This window comes from Protopterus annectens, chromosome 1.part0 (assembly GCF_019279795.1).
Source record: "Protopterus annectens isolate FY-2018-M chromosome 1.part0, PAN1.0, whole genome shotgun sequence".
In the NCBI taxonomy this organism is placed as follows: Eukaryota; Metazoa; Chordata; order Ceratodontiformes; family Protopteridae; genus Protopterus; species Protopterus annectens.
The window spans coordinates 641,331,994-641,353,218 of NC_056725.1; the positions used below are offsets into that span (position 1 = coordinate 641,331,994).

The 21,225-nt window shown below is 40.5% G+C and overlaps 1 protein-coding gene across 1 annotated transcript in view; it reads left to right on the forward strand.

Moving 5' to 3' along the window:
- Window positions 1-21,225, forward strand: part of LOC122793178 (guanylate-binding protein 1-like) — a 2,019,684-nt gene that overhangs the window by 70,074 nt on the left and 1,928,385 nt on the right. The window contains exon 3 of the mRNA XM_044061040.1: window positions 19,021-19,217. Within this exon, the coding sequence (XP_043916975.1) occupies window positions 19,043-19,217 (175 nt within the window). The 5' untranslated portion in view covers window positions 19,021-19,042. The remainder of the gene's footprint in view (window positions 1-19,020; window positions 19,218-21,225) is intronic.

Here is a 21,225-nt window from a genome sequence, read left to right on the forward strand (position 1 = left end):
CAACATTCCACAGAAGAAGTTGCAGTTTGCTACATCCAGTAGTCAAAGAACTGTTAGAGTACCTTTTGCTGAGTATTGTTTTATTCCAGTAACACAGCATGTTTAAGCACCTTTGCAGAAGGATAACTGGACTGCTATGGGTGATGGCATCAACTGACCAAGTTTTGCCATAGGACATGAACAGCCGCAGCAAACAACTGCAGAAGGCAAGAAACAGAACAAAAAACAGCATATGAAGTTGTGATGAAAGTAAGTCATAAAGTAATACTTTCTGCATTCCCTTTACACAGGATGGATTTGAATCCCAAAGCAGGTCTTTCATGGGTTCAAAGTTACTTCTTTTACAACTTGTGCCATAGAGAGTGGTGTATATCATGTGCATGTCACTCACTCATTACAAATATTGTGCAGAGGTGACAGGAGTGTTTGCACTAACAAAGAACATGGAAATTACATTTTTCACTTTTCCTTCACTTGTGAGCCTTGTTTGTACTCTGCTAAGCAGCATGCAAATTACAAAGGCAGAAAAAAAGTTTATATTCCACACCATAAAGCACAAGAACAAACATGACTTGTATTTCCAGTCATCAACAGTTATACCATTAAAAAACCTACTCTGCATTTTCATATCTGCTGCAACCATTACAATCAGCATATGGCTTCAAGCCCAAGTACATGCTTATGTTGTCATGTAGTTACACACACACGATGTTTAGCTTCCCTACACCAAGTGAGATTTTTTTGTATTTAGGAATGCTAATGATTTAACACCTCATTTGCATCTTCGCATTATTCAGAAGGTTAAATCAATACTATATAAAGGTAATGGGAGCGTACACATACGAACAGATTGTAACAAACACATTTTGACAATGACTGATGAATTGAGCATTGTGCAACATACATTAAAGCCTGGATCATAACACTGAACATACCTATCATATGTATCAATTGCAATATCATATGATATTGTCAGTGAACTGTTGAAACTGCTAGAGTTGACATACAACACTTTTATATAGGGCTATACACTGTCAGCGTCCTATGCACAGCGGGCCCAAGCTCCTTTGTGTGCCAGTCAGATGAGCTATGCTGCCAAAGGCAATTTCTCTTAATTTTTGTCAATAAAAGTGAAATTACAATAACTAATCCCCACTGTTGATTATTTATGCATTATTGTATGAACAGTCACCCAGTGGAAAAAGTAATACAGTCATCATTAAACTAGGCATACTTACAGGATGTCCAGCAGCTAGGGAATGAAGATCACCCACCCACTCATCCAAAATTCATAAAATGTAATGTATCAGATGTGTTGAGTAAGCCATTCCATCACATCACTAATGTCATTGTTCTCTATGTAATGTTTTCACACACTCATACAAGTTACATTTAACTCAACACACCCTGGACCTGTACATGTGTTGCTGACACCACAGAAAACCTCAGAACACAATTGTTAGAAAGAGCATTGTTGAAGGGATGACCTGAGCAGGGTGTTAAAAGCTTGTGGGCTGGCTTAAAAGAGTGTATTGCCTGGGAATTAAATTGCAGCACCTGTGACAGTGTTAACATCAGTTGACAATGCCCTTCACTGTTACCACTTGATGTCGAACGCATTTATACAAGAACACAGTAATGGATTCAAACATCTACCATTCATGCCAACATACTATATAATTTTGTATTAGCTGATGACACCACTCAAGACCAAATCTCACATTTGTCTGATAGCACACACTTGAATGGATACCTTGAGGATTGTGTTGGAATGCATGTAGCCTCTACAAAAGGGAGTCCAGTACTTTTGCCATTTTTCTCTCCTATTATAAATGTTTCCAGTAAGTGAAAATGTAAATGTCAAATTCCTTGGAATAGCTAATCCTGCCTATTATCATTCTTTGGCACACTTAATAGTTGCACTTTGCTATACTCAAACACCTGCCTGTATGACTCTATATCTTATACAGGTATATTAACTTCTGATGGCATGGAAACAATCATATCAGATGTGACATAAAGCATTCCCTTTAAGGGATGACTTCAGAAGTGTGCTTGAATGGTAATGATGCCTCTAAAAAGGGATGTGAGCAATCAAACTCCTGTAGCCACGTAAGTGTTTACACAGGTTGACTTATACATTACATGTGTTAAATAACCCAATAATGTGTGTTATTATTCTCCTGTGGACAAAACGTACTTATACAGTTTTAGATTCGAACACCTGTCAATCAAAGTCCATACCGTATAGAGCTGTGTATTAACTGTTGATGCTATGGAAGAAGCTATAGAAAAGGAGTCAGAAAGCATGCATTTAAAGTGATGACTTCATCAGTGTGGTTGAATCGATATGACTTGCCTAAAAGGGGTGCTGGAGGGATTAAAATCCTCACTGCATATCAGTGTTAGCCCTAGCTGGAGTTATCCAGTCATGTCTGTTGATTAAGCCATTCCTGCCTATCATTCTTCTACTACATAACCTAAACTTTGCAGGATTCAAGTCCCCATCTCTTTGTATCCATATGCTGTAAAACCATGCATTAGCTGCAAGTGCTAGAGGGGAAGTGTGATTCCAAGTGTCAGACAGCACACATTTGGAGGGATGACTCCATCATTGACTTGCAGTGTGTATGCATGACATAAAATGGAGTGCAACAGTTGGGAGAAGTCTCTCCCTGCGTAAATGGTACTGCTCAGAGGAAGTGTACACATGAGATGCATTGGATATGCTAGTCATACATGTCAATACAGTCTCTCACACACAGACACACACACACACACACACACACACACATGCACATGCACATGCATGCACACATGCGCACACAGGCACACACACACACACACACACACACACACACACACACACACACTCCTGGAATATCTAAGTCAGTGTACTAGAGAACTTTGTATAAACTGTACATACCACAGGAGGAGGCTGCCTGTAAATATCAGACAGCATGTAGTTATACTATACACAACATATGTTTGTAGAATGGGCAGTGTTGTCTGACATACCGACGACAGCAATGTGTTGATCACAACTTACAACACATTGTAACAATAAGTAATGCCTCACATAATTCACATTAATTGCTGTGTTGGGAATGATATATATGATTGCCATATTCAGGTGTATTGAACAGTGATGTGATGAGTGACAGTGACAGTTGTCAAGCGGTATAGTGTCACACATGCATATCTGACCGTTTATCAACAGATCATTGCATGCAGTTCTCATGTTTATATGTGGATCTTTGACAGGTCTTTGTGATTTGTGTACATTGCACAAGGCAATTAGAAGGTGTACATGCAAAACATATAACACTGTAATCATTAGTAATCTTCTGCATTTATGATTGTTATTCCACCACTTTAATGGAATACACTTGAAAAAGTGATGTGAGGCCATACTTCTCAGCTGTCCAGATTTTTGCCTCAAATCTTTGGTCTGTTCCTCATAAAACGTGCGCTTTTCTGGGAAATCATCGAGGAACAAAGTCATAAGATAATGGCAGACATTTGAGTTTCAGGGTCTATATCATATGAGCGAATCACACAAATTGTGAACGCTCATAATATCGAACATACCGGACCTCCAAGTGCTTTTTCTGAGATCACGGTACAGTGAAGAATGGGATATTTGCCCTTTCCTCACTGTAGTGCAATCTCGGAGTTGGAATATATATTTAGTGGTGGGTGGGGGGGCACAGCCCCCCACAATAGGAAGTTTGAGGTCTGGTACATTACATATTATGAGCATTTGCAATTTGTGTGATTCACTCATATGATATAGACCCGAGTTTCAGGCTCCATAGCCTTCAGAAAATGCATGTTAATGGAAAACCTGTTATTCAGTCAAATTTCTAAGTTTGTAACAGCAGTAATTAGAATCTGCCCCTATTTTTAGGTCTTTGTCTCCCCATTATTTTTGGCTTTGTCTGGAGTTCTTGTGCCGAGGGATGTATGTCGGACACTGCCATACTCATTTTCACTCTGAATCACATAAACTGCGTTACAATGGACTCCTCACATGTGGAATACAGTAAGCCTGCATACAGTATACAAGTAGAAGAGGCCATTGCCATTAAGTTCAGTTTGTCACAATTGCCCACTGAAATGCACAGCTGCCAAGCTCATTTGCATGACTGATGCCAAAGTATTAGCAGATGCGTAAAATTTTTATTTTTTATTTTTAATTATGCTGGGAAGTATCAGTACCCTTTGCTACTTTATGCCAAACATTGCACAAATGACAATCACAGACATATACATTAATTTGTTTCTAACTTATTTCTGGCCATGTGTGCTGTGTGCATCTATGTTTGATAAAATTATTGTGTTTTTTTTTACAATGTGAAATGCTATTTACAGGACAGTGTTGAAATTAGGGAGCATGCACAGGGTGGGATAATGGTAGAGTAACACCAAACAATGGATAAACGGAGAACAAAAGATATTGGTAACTCAAAATTTCTCTGCTTAACAGGATCCCAGTGAAGGCAGTCCCACAAAACAAACCGTAGTAGCAGCAAGGCACAAAACTCTTCAGTCAACGACCGGGTAGTGAAGAAACAGTTTATTAAACCTTATAACAAAATAAGTTGATTAAGTGCTTTCATTTCCACTCTGGAAACATCTTCAGAATAATGAAATCTAATATGCGGACATATTTATACTTAATTCATTCCAATTAAGTCATTAATTCAGTAATTACTGTGGTTTGGTTAAAGATACAGTACAGAATGTTAAAAACTATGTATGTATATCGTAAAATATAAATATAAAATTGGTGACATTATAAAACCAACAGGCTCACTGCTGCCTTTCAGCTGTGAGAAACATTTCTGCAGTTTGTTTCCCACCGTCCCTCCCTGTTGGTATAGTGTTTTTGTAGTTGGTGGCTTTGCAGTTGCCCACCCCTAGTGTAAATTTGATCTGGGACCCTCCTCCCAGTCTAGTGTCATTACCTCATTCTACCCAGTACAGGGAGAACATTTGAGAAGGCCAATCAGCTTAGTTTCTGCTACTGCTTTCTCTCTTTCCTTTCTCTCTTTCCACTAACAAAAAAAAAAAAAAAACATATATCTGCTTTTACTGTATTTGTGTTTCTTCCTACTTTATTTTGCTTTTGCGTCATCTTAAAAGTACTCAATTGTATTTATTACTGCTTGGTGTAACTCATTCTAAGCTTTTTAGTTTAAGCACTTGGACTTCAGACCAGTTGTTTTACATTAAGAAGGTTTGTAGTCTGCACTGTAGTGGCAGAACAGGTAGCTTACATCCTTCTAAGTTGGGAACTGCTGATTGAGGGCTCAGTGTCTGTTATTCTAAAAGTGTATTAATTCTGGTTTAAGCACTTGGGCTTCAGGCCAGTTATTTTACATTAAGAGGGTTCGTGGTCTGCACACTTGTGGGAGGAGAGGCTGGACTCTGCCCTTCTGATCTGGGAATTTCTGGTTAAAGGCTTATAGTGCCTGCATATTTGAACTGCTTCTTACTGAAATTGGTACAGCTTTTTTGCTGTAGCATAGACTAGATCCAGGCCTGCTGAATCTAGCTTTGTTTGTATGCTTGTTGTTTGTTTGCTTGTTATTTCCCTGAAACGCTAATTTCACCTAAAACGTGGCTTTTCAGCGCTGCTGTGGATCCCTAGTGATATCTGCATTGCTTACTGTACTTATTTCCTTGTTTCACTTGAAAGAAAGTTACTGTTTGTCGTTTTTGCTTTTAAGTTACCTGGCACTTGCTCACTAAATCAATTATATAAGTCAGCATTAAAAAATTAAAAGCACTATACCCTCACAAACTCCCCTTGAGTACCTTGTTCCCCATTGGCCCTTTTTTTTCAATTATAAAGGAATTCCCAATACTATTCTAGCATGTCCAAAGGTCAGTTGTCAATCTCCTCTCCGGTCCAGCTGGTGAATCTGGGAATCTGTAGGCAATGTTACAACTGCCTCATGTACACAGACAACCCTCTCCTCCTCCCAACAAATTCCAGCACATGTGAGAAATGCAACCATATAGCCAAACTGGAGGCTAAGCTCTCAACTCAGTACTGGCGTAACCAGTCAGGAGGAGAAGGAAACCACACTCACTACAATTCCAGTCTCGCATAGACCTACCACGACAACAAACCAAACACATAAACACACAAAAACATACTCGGAGGCTCTAAATAAAAATCTGCCTAAGCAGCAGAGACCTCCAAAGCAGACACCCAAGCAACCGCTACCCCAAAACAAAACACATGCAACACAATAGCTCACAAAGCCAGTGTGCCGATCAGTCACAGCCCTTAAGGCTAAACAACACACCTGATACACTTGTAATAGGTGACTCTATCGTCAGGCACACTGACGTCCCGCTCACCAGGCTGAAAAAGGAGAAGGTCATGGTGAGCTGCCTGTTGGGCGCTAGGATCCGCCACATAACACAAGCACTCAGATCACTCCAAGGCAAGTACAAATATGACTCAGTCATTGTCCATGCTGGTGTGAATGACCTGAGACATACCTCCCTGGACTACATGAAAAGAGACATAGAGGAGCTCTCTGAGCATGTAGCCCAGGCCGGTATGACCCTGACTTTGAGTAGCATCTTACCCTCACCAAGAATGATGCCACAATATGAAGACAAGATGATCAATTTCAACAATTGGCTTAAGTATTGGTGTCATTCACAGGGGATCCAATGCCTGTCAGCCTGGGATGACATGCTCGACAAGGCACGATGCTTCGCTAGCGACAGCTTGCACCTGTCACCCCTGGGCTTTCGGATATTGGCAAAGGCTCTTGCTACCCCCATAGTGCCTTGTTTAGGCAACGCTCAAAAGACACACCCACCTCCATAGGTATCACAAGGGATAAGAAACTAAGAGTAATGCTACTCAACGCCAGAAGTCTAAACCTTAAGATGCATGCACTCGAAACTCTCCTTAGCATGGAGAACATCAATATCTGTGCAGTAACAGAAACCTGGTTCAAGGCTCCCGAGAGCACCCCAGCACTACCAGGTTATACCTCATACCATACTTTTCGGCCCCAAAACTTGGACCGAACCACAAAAGGAGGGGGGGTATCAATATTCATCAAAGATACCCACACCTCCAGGTTGGTGGCACAGCACGAAGCATTAGAGACTATCCATGTGCAACTAACAGTGGGTAAAACTGCCTTCCAGTTTACAGCCTGCTACTGACCATCCTCCAAAACCCAGGAACCCCACTCGGCCTTCCTGAGAACAGTGGAAAATATGAAGGTCTCTCCAAACACCATTATATTGGGTGACCTTAACTACCCAAACATAGATTGGGAGCATTACTCTAGCTCCAACACCCTAGCCCAAAGGTTTCTAGAAGTTATAACCTCAAATGCTATGGAACAACTTGTTACCACTCCCACAAGAGGGGAAAACATACTGGACCTGATCATCACCAACATGGGGACTCTATGCTCCAGACCAGAAGTGTATCCCTCACTGGTAAGATCAGACCATAAACTAATCTCACTGGATATTCACATCCCGACCCCACCCCCTGCCCAGAAAACCACAGTGAAAAACTTCTCTAAAGCAAATTTCACACTCCTCAAAACCGAGGTGGAATCCTTCAAAGCCCCTGGGCCTGTGGAAAATACGGCCCAGACCGCAGAATCCTTTATAAATGCATTCTATGAACACCTTCATGAATGCATGGATCATGCAATCCCAAATAAAACCAAGACCCAATCCTCCAAAGGCAGACGTCCTGTCTGGTGGACCCCAGCCATAAACAAACTATACAATAGAAGGAGGAAGCTACTACATGACAGAGCAAAATCCCAAAAAGGGAAGGCATCTCTGATCAGTATTAGCAAAAAACTACGGGCACTCATAAAATCGTCTAAGGCCAGCTTCGAGAGAAAAATTGCACAGGACACTAAGGATAATCACAAGGCTTTCTTTAGTTATGTTAGGAACCTGGGTGGGAATTCCCAGATATGCTTAGAATTAGTCCAAAATGACAAAAAATACAACGAACCCACAGACATTGCCAACATCCTAGCTGACAGGTTCAGCGCAAACTTCTCCCACCAAAGGGCAAATGTCTATCCCAGCAGAGTGCTGCCCCTGACATCTCAGATGCTCAGGTAAGAGCCCTCTCCAAAGCACAAAACACAGCATCAATGGGACCAGACGGTGTCCCGGGCTGCGTCCTACATGAACTCCAAGAAGAGCTAAACCCAAACATAAAACTACTGTTCAGTCTCAGCCTTACTACAGGATATGTACCCAAAGAGTGGCGTACAGCAACAGTGGTCCCTCTCCACAAAGGTGGTGCCTCAACGGATCCTGGAAACTATCACCCCATAAGCCTGACTAGCTTGGTCTGCAAAGCTATGGAAAGGATCATCATGGACCTCATAAATAAAGATATTGGGGACCTACAGACACTGGATCCTACCCAGTTCGGCTTTGTTAAGGGCAGATCCTGCCTCTTAAACCTGGTTGATTTCTTTGAAACAGTCACCAAGGCCATTGACGAGGGGAAGGTGGTCCACACAGCCTACCCGGACCTCGCAAAAGCCTTCGATACAATACCCCACTCGGGCATTATAGATAAGCTCACCAGCTTAAATATAAACCCCTATGTCACTAGATGGGTTGCAAACTGGCTCAAGGACAGAACCCACATGGTTAGAATTGCTGGAGCCATGTCAGACTCCAAACCAGTTACAAGTGGTGTCCCACAAGGCTCAGTCCTGGGTCCTCTCTTGTTTGGTATATATTTCTCGGAAGTACAGGCCAACACGGAAGGTCTGTGGCTGACCAAGTTCGCAGATGACTGCAAACTGGGCGCCATAATCGACTCTCCAGCTGACAAAAGCATCCTCCAAAAGGGCCTCATAGAAACAGACAACTGGTGCCAGAGCCATGGCCTCAAGCTAAATGCCAGAAAGTGTATAGTCATCCCCTTTGGCAAAAACAAAGTGCCCACAAATTACCACATAGGTGGTAATCCATTAAGTACAGAAGAAGTAATTAGGGACCTGGGGACCCAAGTTGATAGCAATCTCTCATTTGACAACCACGTGGTCAAAGTGGTTAGAAAAACATTTTATATAGCCCACCTAATCATGAAGGGATTCACATCTAGATCAGGGGAGGTTATCATGCCTCTTTACTCATCCCTCATCAGGCCCATAATTGAGTACAATGCCCCTTTTGGGATGTACCTTACCAGACACCTGCAGCAACTGGAAGGACCCCAAAAGTACCTCACCAAGAGGATCAAAGGGCTCAAACAGATGCCATATGCTGCCCGGTTAAAGAAACTCCAGCTCTACTCAGTGGCATACAGCCTGCTCAGAGGCGATCTGTGCCTGACGTATAAAGCCATGTCCAACCCAGAATTAATGGACATGCTGCACCTCAGAAAATCCAAATCCCATTGAGCTACGGGCTCAAGAGACTTGAACCTCAGCACTGAAATAAATAGGACATGCTGGAGGGACAGATTCATAACCCAGAGGCTCCCTTCACTCTGGAATAAAATCCCAGTCCAGGTTAGGCAGAGTCCCTCATTGACTCTCTTCAAGAGGAATCTTGATGAGTGGATGGGAGATCGTAGGTTTACTCTGGGTATCACTTCTGTGTCACTGTTAGACAGAGACACAGTATACTAACCTCGAAAAAGGGCATAGCAAAATTAATTTAAAATGGGTGGCGAATGCCAAACACACTCTGGATAGGCTTATAAATGCACTAGGGCAGATAGCCTAGTATGAACCTATGAACCTATAATATCTGGATTCCTTGCTTCTGTTTAGCTGTGAGGTGTGGATGACAATTTCATAAAACAACTACAACATGTTCTTTTATGGTGTAAAAATGAATTTTGGCATGGATCACCCCAGTAGTAGTAGTTATTACACTCATGCAGTGCTATGAAGACATTGCTATACTGTAAAAGTCTGTATGAAACGTGCTGACCAATAATATACAGAACGTGCTGACCAGTGATATTATGAGTGTGCATATTTTGCTTGTGAAATTGCTCAACCACTTGCCTGGTGTTAGTAAAGGATCCCAGCCAGAATACCCAGCAGCCATACCCTTATATTTGTGAATCCCCTCATACCTGCCTCATCCCTGGCTTTTTCCTTCCCTATATCAGAGCCGCCTTGCTCCCTACATCTATTTAACTGATATAGTGGCTCTTCTCCCTACAATTATAAAATTTGTCCACTAAGTGGCAGTGTCTACCCATCTATAACCTCTCTTCCCTCTCTCCTTCTCACTCACTATAATATAACATCTTAATAGTTATTTCACTCTCTTTAACTGCTTAGTATCAGTCCTACCCTCCATCCAGCTCTGATACTTGTCATCTCCTTTACCTTAGTACGGTACCACAAGTATCCCTTTAACCATCTTGCTTACCTCCCTCTGTACTTACCTTCACCAGACTGTTTGTTTTTTCACACTGTCCTGCTGTCTTCCTTCCTTGGGTTTACCTGCTCCGTTCACCCTGCGGGCTCACTCCGCTACTCTACCCTACCCCCAGATCTCACCCACCCCCAGTACTCCTACCTTTATTGTAGCTATACAGCCCTTCCCCTTCCTCCCTACTAAAAAGCACACATCTCCTCACAAGCCCCTCCCCTCCAACCATACAATACCATCTCTCTCCCTCCCCTTCCCAGTCAACAAGGTATTTTCACCCTCTTCTACACCCCTCCCTCTTACACTCATATACATTCCTTACATCTATCTACTCCCCCACTCCTTCACTCACAAACCTATCTGCCATTTCATTCTGTAATCCTACGCCACACCATGCCTTGTTACCCCCCCTCATCCCTAGCCTCTGCCTAATACTTCTAATTCCTCTATACCATGCTACCTCTTATTCATCTCTCAGATTACCGCTCTCAATCCTATCCCCTCATCAACCTACCATCACCCTTACCAACATTCACCCTGTTACCTTATCTCACTTCCACACATCTCCCACCCTAATACAACTACACCCTCTTCTCAGCTTCAGACTAAAATATCCTACCTCTATGAAGCATCATACTTCTAAATCATTACTATTCCTCACAATATGCTCCAAAAGTAAACTCAAACCCCTTATCTCATTCCCCTTCAACCACCTATGCCTAGCAGGTGACACACACCCCAACCCAGGACCTACTATGAACAACACTCCAACTCCCCCTACTGCCACCTATATTTCCAACCCTAAATATCTCAAACTCCTAACAATCAATTTCCAGAGTCTAAAAAACAAAATAGGCCACTTTCATACATGGCTATACCATGTCCAACCTGACATAGTAGCCATATCAGAGACATGGCTAAAACCCAATATAGCAGACTCAGAAATCCTACCTCCAGGATTTCAAACTCTCAGACATGATCACCCAAAAAAAGGGAGGAGGAGTGGCCCTTATATACTCCAACCTACTCTCCATCACCCCCTACCAAAATCCAATTCCTCAGTTCAGCAATGCTGAACTAGTCATAGGCACCCTTAAACTAAATAATCATAAGAACATTTGTGTCATAGCCCTCTATATTCCCCCAGGAAATAATATCAATACTCTTGAGGAAATTCTTCAATGGGCCTCAATCAATATCAAGTCTGAGACATATATTCTAGGAGATGTTAACATTGATTGGAATAGATGTACTGCCAAAAACCCCACCATATCCATCAATCTATATAACTTCTCTCAACTTACTAATGCTATAACTAGACCCAATAAAAATAACCCCCAGGCTCCATATTGGACTGGATCATTGTCTCCCACCCAAATAACATCTGCCACATAGGCACATTACCAAACTCCATTAGCTATCCCTTACCATCCTTCATCCATAGATCAACTCCATCCTCTCCTCACCTACACCAATATATACATACTCGGAATCTCAGAAACTTCAATGCCACAACTTCCTCCAATTCTCTAAAACTTATAAACTGGGACAGTCTAAAAACCCTCCCTCTAGATAACGCTGTAGAATTCTTCAACTCTACCTTCATAGATACCCTAAACTCCCAGGCCCCTCCAAGAACAAAACATGCAAAGACCAGTTCTGCCCCCTGGCTTACTAAGGATACCAAAACTCTCATGCTACAAAGGGACAAGACTTGAAAACTCTATCACCGCAATAAACATCCTGACACCCTTCTGAAATACAAACAACTCCGCAACCTAGTCAAAAAAACTATTATACAGGATAAAAAATTACACTATATCAAACTCCAGGCTACTCATTCCACAAACCCCAAACAATTCTGGAAATCTATCAACTCCCTTCTTAATCCAGGTACCAAAAACAATCCTTGCCCTGACACTAGCAAACCTGACACAGAAATAGCCACACGGTTCAATTCTTTCTTTACTAACTCCATAGCAGAACTTACCAAAACCTTCCCTAACAACAACTCATCCCTCCATCTCAAAGCCTCTCCCCAATCTTCCATCCCAAACTCTCCTCCTACTTTTCATCTCAAACCCATCCCCACATCATACATAAAGAAACTTCTCTCTAAACTTAAGCCTTGCTCCAATGCCCCTGACAACATCCCCTCTATCTTTCTAAAACTAGCAGCAGACTGCATTGCCATTCCCATTAGTATACTTATCAACAGATCTATACAGGAATCATATGTCCCTAAACTATGGCGTACCGCCTTTGTCCTACCCCTCCACAAAGGAGGCAAAAATAATAACTTCTCCAACTTCCGACCCATAGCAATACTACCTCCTATTTCAAAACTTCTTGAGAAATGTATACAGCTCCAGCTAATGCCATTCCTTACAAATAACCAACTCCTCACCCCAACTCAACATGGGTTCCGTCCTGGCCATAGCACAACGACAGCTCTTCTTTCATTCCTAGACATAGTAAACCACCGTTACTCCGGAAATCTAGTATCCACAGTCCTCCTCGACCTCGCCAGAGCTTTTGATACTGTCTCCCATACCCACCTCCTTACCCACCTTTCTAAACTTAACCTCTCACAAAACACCATTAGCTGGTTTAGCAGCTACCTCTCCAATAGATCCCAGGCTGTGAAATGGAAAACTGGTACCTCTGCCTTCCTTCCAACCCCAACTGGGGTACACCAGGGATCCATACTCAGCCCTATGCTCTTTAATATTTTCATCAATGATTTCCACTCATCAATTCCCAACACCAGAATAGTACAATACGCAGACGACTCCACATTAGTCTGCTCTGCCTTCAACCTCCTTGAGCTCCAAACTATAACTCAAACTGCTCTCTCAACTACTGAGAACTGAATGCTTCAAAACCATCTCTCCCTAAATGCTAACAAATCTAAAATCCTACTATTCACCCTTCAAAATCTATCCATCTTGACAAAACCTCCTTCAAAATTATCAGCCATGCTAACTCCACTATAGAAATTGTTCTTTTTGCCAAACTTCTTGGGGTTACTATTGATGAGCATCTAAAATTTGATACCCATATTCAACTAAATATTAAGAAAACACATCAGAAACTTGGCATGTTGTACAGAAACTCCCACTTCCTCTCCCACTCAACTAAACAGACCCTCGCCTCAACCTGCTTACTACCCTCTCTGATGTATGGTGCTCCCTTACTAACCAACCTTTCTCTAACACTTTTAAACTGGAAACCTGCTACAACAAAATCTCAAAGTGTGCAACCTCATCCAAATTCTCTACTCACCACTGTATACCCCTTCATCAGCTGCAATGGCTAGAACTTCCCAATTACCTGGACACCCTCCAACTCTGTACAGCCCACATGCTTATTTTCAAACCTAATACATGTCCAGCACTTGCTAACATCTTACCTTCATACACCCCTCTCAGACCCCTAAGATCTGCCCTCCAAAACCTAATCTCCATGTATAAACCAAATCGTCCTGCTGGGCAACTACTTCTATCCTTTACCTTAGCCAAAAAATGGAACTCTCTCCCTCCATCTCTAAGAATCTCTAAAAACTTTGAATTCTTCAAAATCCAGCTCCATTCTCACCTCTCCCATAGTTGGAAGTGTAATTGCACTCTACGTACCTAACTTATCACATCCAAAGTCCCATTCTTTCCCTTACTTAGCAGGGATCTGTCCCCCAATAACTACTCTCAGATTCACTATCTAACATTTCTAACCTATGAACACATTCTACCCTCTGCAACTGTTCTCAACCTACAAACAAGTAAATATGTAAGATATACTGTATATATGTTGCAGTTCAACTGTTCTTACTTGCCATTTTATACCCACAAGGTGTTTACTGCACCTTTTAGCAACTATGTATTGAATAATGTTGACTTTGAACTATGTGGCTATTACTTTGTACTATGTATTCTGAATTATGTAGTTTGTACTTGTATTATGGAGCTATTCTCACCTTTTAGCAACTATGTATTGAATCGTGTTGACTTTGAATTATGTAGCTTTTACTTTGTACTATGTATTCTGTTTTATGTAGTTTATACTTTGTACTATGGAGCTTTTCTCCCCAGGCCTCCACTGATAACGAGCTTTTTGAGCCCAGTAGACCTCCCCGGTCACCAAACTGGAAATAAATAAATAAATAAATAAATATCTCCCCATCAGAAAGGTACCAGGTTATTCGTTAACCTAATTTTCCTTTAGCCTTCATTACTTCTAGATAGAAAAGAATAAAAGGAAGGTCTTTAACATTCTGGACCCAGTTTGCCTATTTTTGTTGTTATAATCACTTAAATACTAAAAAAAATCTTGTTTAGTAACTAATACCATCATACCTGAGGATAAAAGCAAATCCTTCCCTGGACAAATACTCCAGACTTTAGTGAGACAGCAGTCAGACTAAGCATTAACAGGCAGATTGAAATTAAAAATGGAGTTGTCCAAACACAAACAAACAGTATCAATTTCTTTTGTAGTTAATCTAACACATCCTATCCCTAGTTCTTGTGGGATACAAGTTCATAAACGTACAACATCAACTGTAAACATAAAAGAAATTATATCAGCAGATTTTATTAAACTCAAATGCTCCTCCTGGTTTAAAATGAACATTTAAATGTTATGCGTGTTTTAGAAGCCTGCCCACTTGGATAAAATCTGTATATTACACTTGTCAGAGGCATGAAACCAAGTATCGTTATTCAGTTTTTTTTTTCAAATGTAGTTAGAAGTTTATTTATTAATTGTAAATAATTATTTATAATTCTAATAATAAAATTTTAAACAAAAACTCCACTACCTACAACTTCTACAAGGTTTGTTCACCCTAGAGAATGTTGACATCAATGCAGTCACTGAGACGTGGTTTAAAGCCATGGACAGCAACTCTGCAGTGCAAATACACTTTTACATAACAGACAGTAATCATGATTCCCTCCTGATCTATAGCACAGTATTATGTGCATTTAAATAATCAATACCATTTTTTTGAAGCAGTGCTGTACAGCCAGGTCACTTTGAAAAGTATGGCTCTCCCAGTCTCCACTCCAGCAATCTCCACCAGCAGTCTGGCACCGACCACTGGAACTACCTCCATGAACGTGGAAGGCCAAAAGGCCATCTGGAAGTAACTTAAACTTAACTACTAGGCAGGCGGGCTCAGGCATCACATCGTGGATGCAGCGGAGAAGCTGTTAGCTGCAGGAACTGTCTACAGTATGGCCATTGGGATGGAATGGAATTGGGAATGGGGAATGTACTAGACAGACACTAGGGGGAAAAATAAATATACTCCCCCATCTCAGTTGCGCCACTTTCACGTTTTGGCGCCAAGTTGGAAGTTGCCATGATTCAGTCAGTGTACAAAAAAATTAACTCAGGAGTGGTCTGGACTAGGAGCTTGACTGTGGTGATCAACCTACCTTCAGTTGTTCTAATTAAAACTAAGTGCACTCATACACCACCACACGAGTCACAATGATATTTTTGTTCATTAATGGATGCACGCGAATCTCTCTGCTGCCCACAGTCATCCAGACTCTACGTAACGCAACTAACGGTTGTAGACGGAGAGATAGAGTTTAAGGAGGAATTGAGAAGCTCGTTAAATGTGCATTATGTGACTGCAACCTCCAGTAAAATCTCCGAACGATGCAGGCTTTACAGAAAAAAACAAGTAAGTTGAAAAGCCTGCATCATTTGGAGGAGATGTTAAAATGATGGAAAAATTTATTGTTTTGCCAGATAGCTTAAGAAAATCCAGGGGTGTGCAAGTGCACCCCCTTACACCTGCCTGCGGGCACGCTTGATCCCCAATAATATCCCAGGATGCCTCCTAGATTGCCTGAAATATGACCTGTTAGGGCCACTGGAGTCACTATTTAACGTTAGCATCCAGACAGGCTTTGTGCCATGTGAATGGAAGACTTCAGTGGTCTTCACTCTGCACAAGGGCATTCCGTCAGTGACCCTGGGAACTACAGACCAGTTAGTGTGACTTGTCTTATATGCAAAGCCATGGAAAGAATTGTCATGGAAATGATTACTTATGCCATAGGAAACGTTCAAACATTGGACTCAACCTATTTTGTTTTTTGTCAAGTGCAGGACATGCCAACGCAACCTGGTGGATTTCTTTGAGAAGGTCACCAAGGCAATGGATGAGGGCATACTGTCTACCTTGACCTGGCTAAGGCATTTGATACAATACCCCATTCAGGCATTGTAAACAAATTCACAGAATTAGGCATAAAACCCTACATAATATGCTGGATGGTGAGCTATCTCTCAGATAGGACCTAGGAAGTTAGGATAGGGCAGGTCACCTCTACAAAGAGACCATTTACCAGTGGAGTCCCTCAGGGTTCTGTATTGACTCTGCTGCTCTTTGACATCTACTACTCATATGTCAAGGTTAATGTCAAGGGCCTCTGGCTGACCAGGTTTGCAGATGATTGCAAACTAGAAGCAATGATAGAATCCCTCAAAACACTGACATCCTACAGAAAGTAATAACACAGACAAATGATTGGTGCCAAAGCCACTGCTTAAAGCTCAATAACAAGAAATGCATAATAGTACCTTTTGGGAAGTCGGCCACTATAAGAAACTACCTCATTGACAAAGTACTCCTAAGAGTAGATCCAGTTGTCAAGGATTTTGGAACATATGTAGATAGTAACCTGGCTTTTGACCAGCTTGTGTCTAAGGTAGTAAGAAAATCATTCTGTGTTGCTCAACTTACAAGCAAGGGCATGGCATCTAGGTCCAAAGAAGTCATTGTACCACTATATTTGGCCCGCATCAGACCCATCACTGATTACAATGCCCTGACCAGGCTCATGCAGCAGTTGGAATGTCCACAGAGGTTCTTCATGATAGAATACAGGGTGTAAACAAAATGTTCTACACAGATCACCTCAAAGTCCTATCTCTGTACTGTGTTTCTTACAGACTACTGAGATGCGAGCTATGCCTGGCATACAGGGCATCATTGGATCTGACTCTGATGTACCTTTTACGTATTCACAAAATCAGAACTACTAGATTTATGGACTTAAACTGCATAAACTGGGCATGTTGGAAGGATAGAAATTCTCTGGAATGGGCTTCTTATCCATGTAAAGCTGAGCTCTCCTCTAACCACTAAAAGATAAACTGTAATTGATTCCTAGATGACCAAATGCACATTTCAAGAAGTGTTTGTAACCAAATTCTTACCACAGGAAGGATGAATGACCTGTCTCATACCCCAGAAAGGATGCATAACTAGTTCTGTAATCTGTGAAGGCTGCAGTTGCTGCTTCATAGTCCAAGAGAGAGAGAGAGATAGAGAGAGAGAGATGAGTAAACAGTAGCATACTCAAAGATAGACTGGAAGTCTAGTCTTGTTCTCCAAGGTTAAGGGATGCCAGTATTGAAGCAGGCAGACTTCCAACTGAGAAGTTTGTGTCAGAGGTGAATTCATCTGGTTTGCCTACTCAAGCCAGTACTGCAAGCCCATTAGAACATCAGAGGAGAGCCCCTCAGAGACCAAATGTGTGAGGGAGGTAATGCTCATGTAAACTGTCCCCCCACCCCACACTCCAAGAGATGAAATTCAACAGTTTGGTATTACTGCATTTATTTGTATTTTTTTTTACAAAAAGCACTGCTGTCCGTGTCTGAATGTAGCATGTCCCTGTAGATGCAGTACTGTAGCATTCACAAGCAGTTAAATACCTTCATTATCCTTTACTCTGGCTGTATTATATAGTGGAATGGAATATAATTGTCTACTAGTAAATATAAATCAGTCTTGTAGAGGATTACACCATGTTGTCTGAAGGTTGTGTGTTGTTACTTTGCTACGGAACTACTTACATTTGCTTAAGTCATCCTTTGAATAGAATGTTCTCCAAGTGGATGATTTAGTTATAAACAGAAAAAGTGGGGTTTGCACTCTGCTACTAAGGGGGCTGCTGATGGTTTCAAGGGTATGTCTTGATACCTCAGGTGCCTGTTCTTTTGCTTTTCAAGATCTCCAGTTGTGGCACATACAACCTTGGTGGAGTTGGGAGTTTCCATCTTTAGCTGGATTTTGCAAGGAGCTTAAAATCCATGTTTTAGATATTACCTTTGATAAAGTGGGATGACTGTTGGAGGTTATATTAACCTGGTGTTAAGTTTTTGTTGTTTTATGTATTCTTTATTACCATTTTAATTAATAAATTATACTTATTTTAGTTGTTTTTACATGTATCCTGTGTTTTGTTATAAAGCAACTAAGTAGCACTGAAGTTAAGTTGAAGTTGAAAGAGGGGCTGTATGCAAATGAACTGCATTATTAACCAATATAAGAGATCAATGATGTAATTGAATAAAAAGGAGTTTCATTTTTTGTTAATTTTTAGGCAGAGATTGCCCCAGCTAAGTGGGTAGAATGAAATGTAGACTGGTTAGTCAGACCATGGCATGAAAGTCAAGTGCACATTTGGTGTATAACACTTTTCATTCAGTGACTCCAGAGAACTGTGAATCTATAAATATTTGCAGAAAAATGTCTTTTTTTATTATGACATTCTGATTTTTTTCCAGAATAAAATACTTAACAGAAAGCATGAATGCTCCTCAGTGTCTTATCGAAGTAAGCAAGGATGGAAAAATGACCATCAGACCTGAAACGCTACAGATTGTGAAAAAAATCAACAAGCGTTTAGTTATTGTTGGAATTGCTGGTATATACCGCACAGGAAAATCATACTTAATGAATAGACTGGCTGGAAGAGGTTCTGGTATGTACTATTTACAGATTTATTTTCAAAATATTTTTAGTCCTGTTCACTTATGGATAGGAGTGAAAATGTCCAGATAACTGTCTCATTTCAGATAGGACAAAAATCAGGTCCATTATTAAATTGCCTTAAAATAATTAAGAAAAATGGTAATAAAGGTACTTATTTCAAACTCGAGCTACTTGAACTAATGTTTCCTAAACATTGCCCTGTCTTTTCACTTATGCACATGCGTTTTGATCTGTAGCTGACATAAAATATTGGGAAGTCCACTGCTGTTGTCATGTTTCCCAAAATGGCCAAAAGAAAAACTGATGCTGTAAAAAGACTTCAGGCTTATATATTTTGTCTAATCACTGGCAAAATTGTTAGAAAATCAGATATAGAAAGCTAACATACATGGATTAGTATGTCATAATAGCTCAGAAACAACATGGATTCATAGTGGGAATTCAGTACCATAAAGTGATTGCTGACTGCCACTGACTGCCTTCAAAGAAATAAAACAATTCCTCTTCATGAGAGTTATCTTTCTATTGATCTCCTAAAAAATATTTTTTATAGTTGTTATGTATGAATTGTGATGAGACATCGCTAGGATAAATGATTGCTGGAAGAAGTTGTAAAGGAAACACTCCAGAATTGGTCTGGGTACATAACATTAGCTGCAGCAATGCAATAAGAAGAAATAAACAAAAACAACTTATTTTACCCAATGTAATGACTTATTAAAAAAGTATAGCTAAAAACAGATAAGATGAGTACAAGGGTAACAATTAAGCTTTCATGCCCCACATATTTTCAAAACCTAAATGCATTAGAACTAACAGTATATAATTTCTGACATAGTAATTAACCATTGTTGTTCTCAGCTGCTTCCCTTCATGCACTTAAGGGTGTGTTTTTTGTACTTGCTTGAACTTGGATGCCTGGAAATGTAGTTTGCTGTTGTATATTAACTCACTGTACAGTGTAGCAACTCGTGTTTATTTTTTTAAACACCTTTATTAAATTATCACATAAGAGATAGGCAAACATATATTAGCAGAATAGAATTTTTCCATTTAAACACAATATACATCATATATATTTTCTTTGCTACTATCGTCAGTATAACATTACAAAAAATGTTCAATTTGTGCCTTCCTGTAAACTTCATTCCTCCTCCTGAACATTATGCATGCATTGCTCCTACAGTTTTCATTTACTTCTATGAAATTTGCTCCTTCCTTTTTCTTTAGATCCGTCTTCCAGTTCTTTATCTTTTTTCATAATATTCAGTACCTCAAAAACAGTTGGTGTAGATTTGATTTCCATTTTCTAGTAATTGCTTTTTTTAGCAGCCAACAGTGTTTAACTTAATGTGGCCTTACTATGTCTAGGCAATTCAGATCCTGTATCCCAGCTCACAGAAGGGTTTCTATCACATAGTTGAACGTATACAAGTTTGAACCCCATATGGTGGAAACCATAAGTTTGAACTTGTACAAGTTTGACCGTTTAAACTGAAATCTCCGTAAGAAGAGGTTTCTATTCATTTCATTGTGGTGCGATCTCAGAGTTGGTATATTTAAGTAGTGGGGGCTGTGGGGGGTTCAGGGGGGCTTGCCCCCCTGGTTACAACAGTTTATTTTGTTTTTACTTTTTTTTTTTTAATCACTAGTCGAAGTTTTGTAACTTCGAACGGAATGGTTCGAACATTCCCTGTTCGAAGTTATAAAACTTCGACTATGTGATATAGACCCCTCACAGAAATCATTTCCTTACTCACATCCATTTGCTCACTCAGTATTTATGAGTACTCTGTAGAGAATTTTTAAAGTCTGCCAGCTCATTACTCTCCCAGAACATATATTGCCAGTTACCTATTTCTTCACCTCACACCGCCAACATTTGCTGTCTACCTGAGATGTGTTTACTCATGTTGTATTGTTCTTGTATGAGTTCAGTGGCATGTTGGACAAAGAGCAAGTAATATTTTTATTTTTATTTAGTTTTTTTTTTTTAA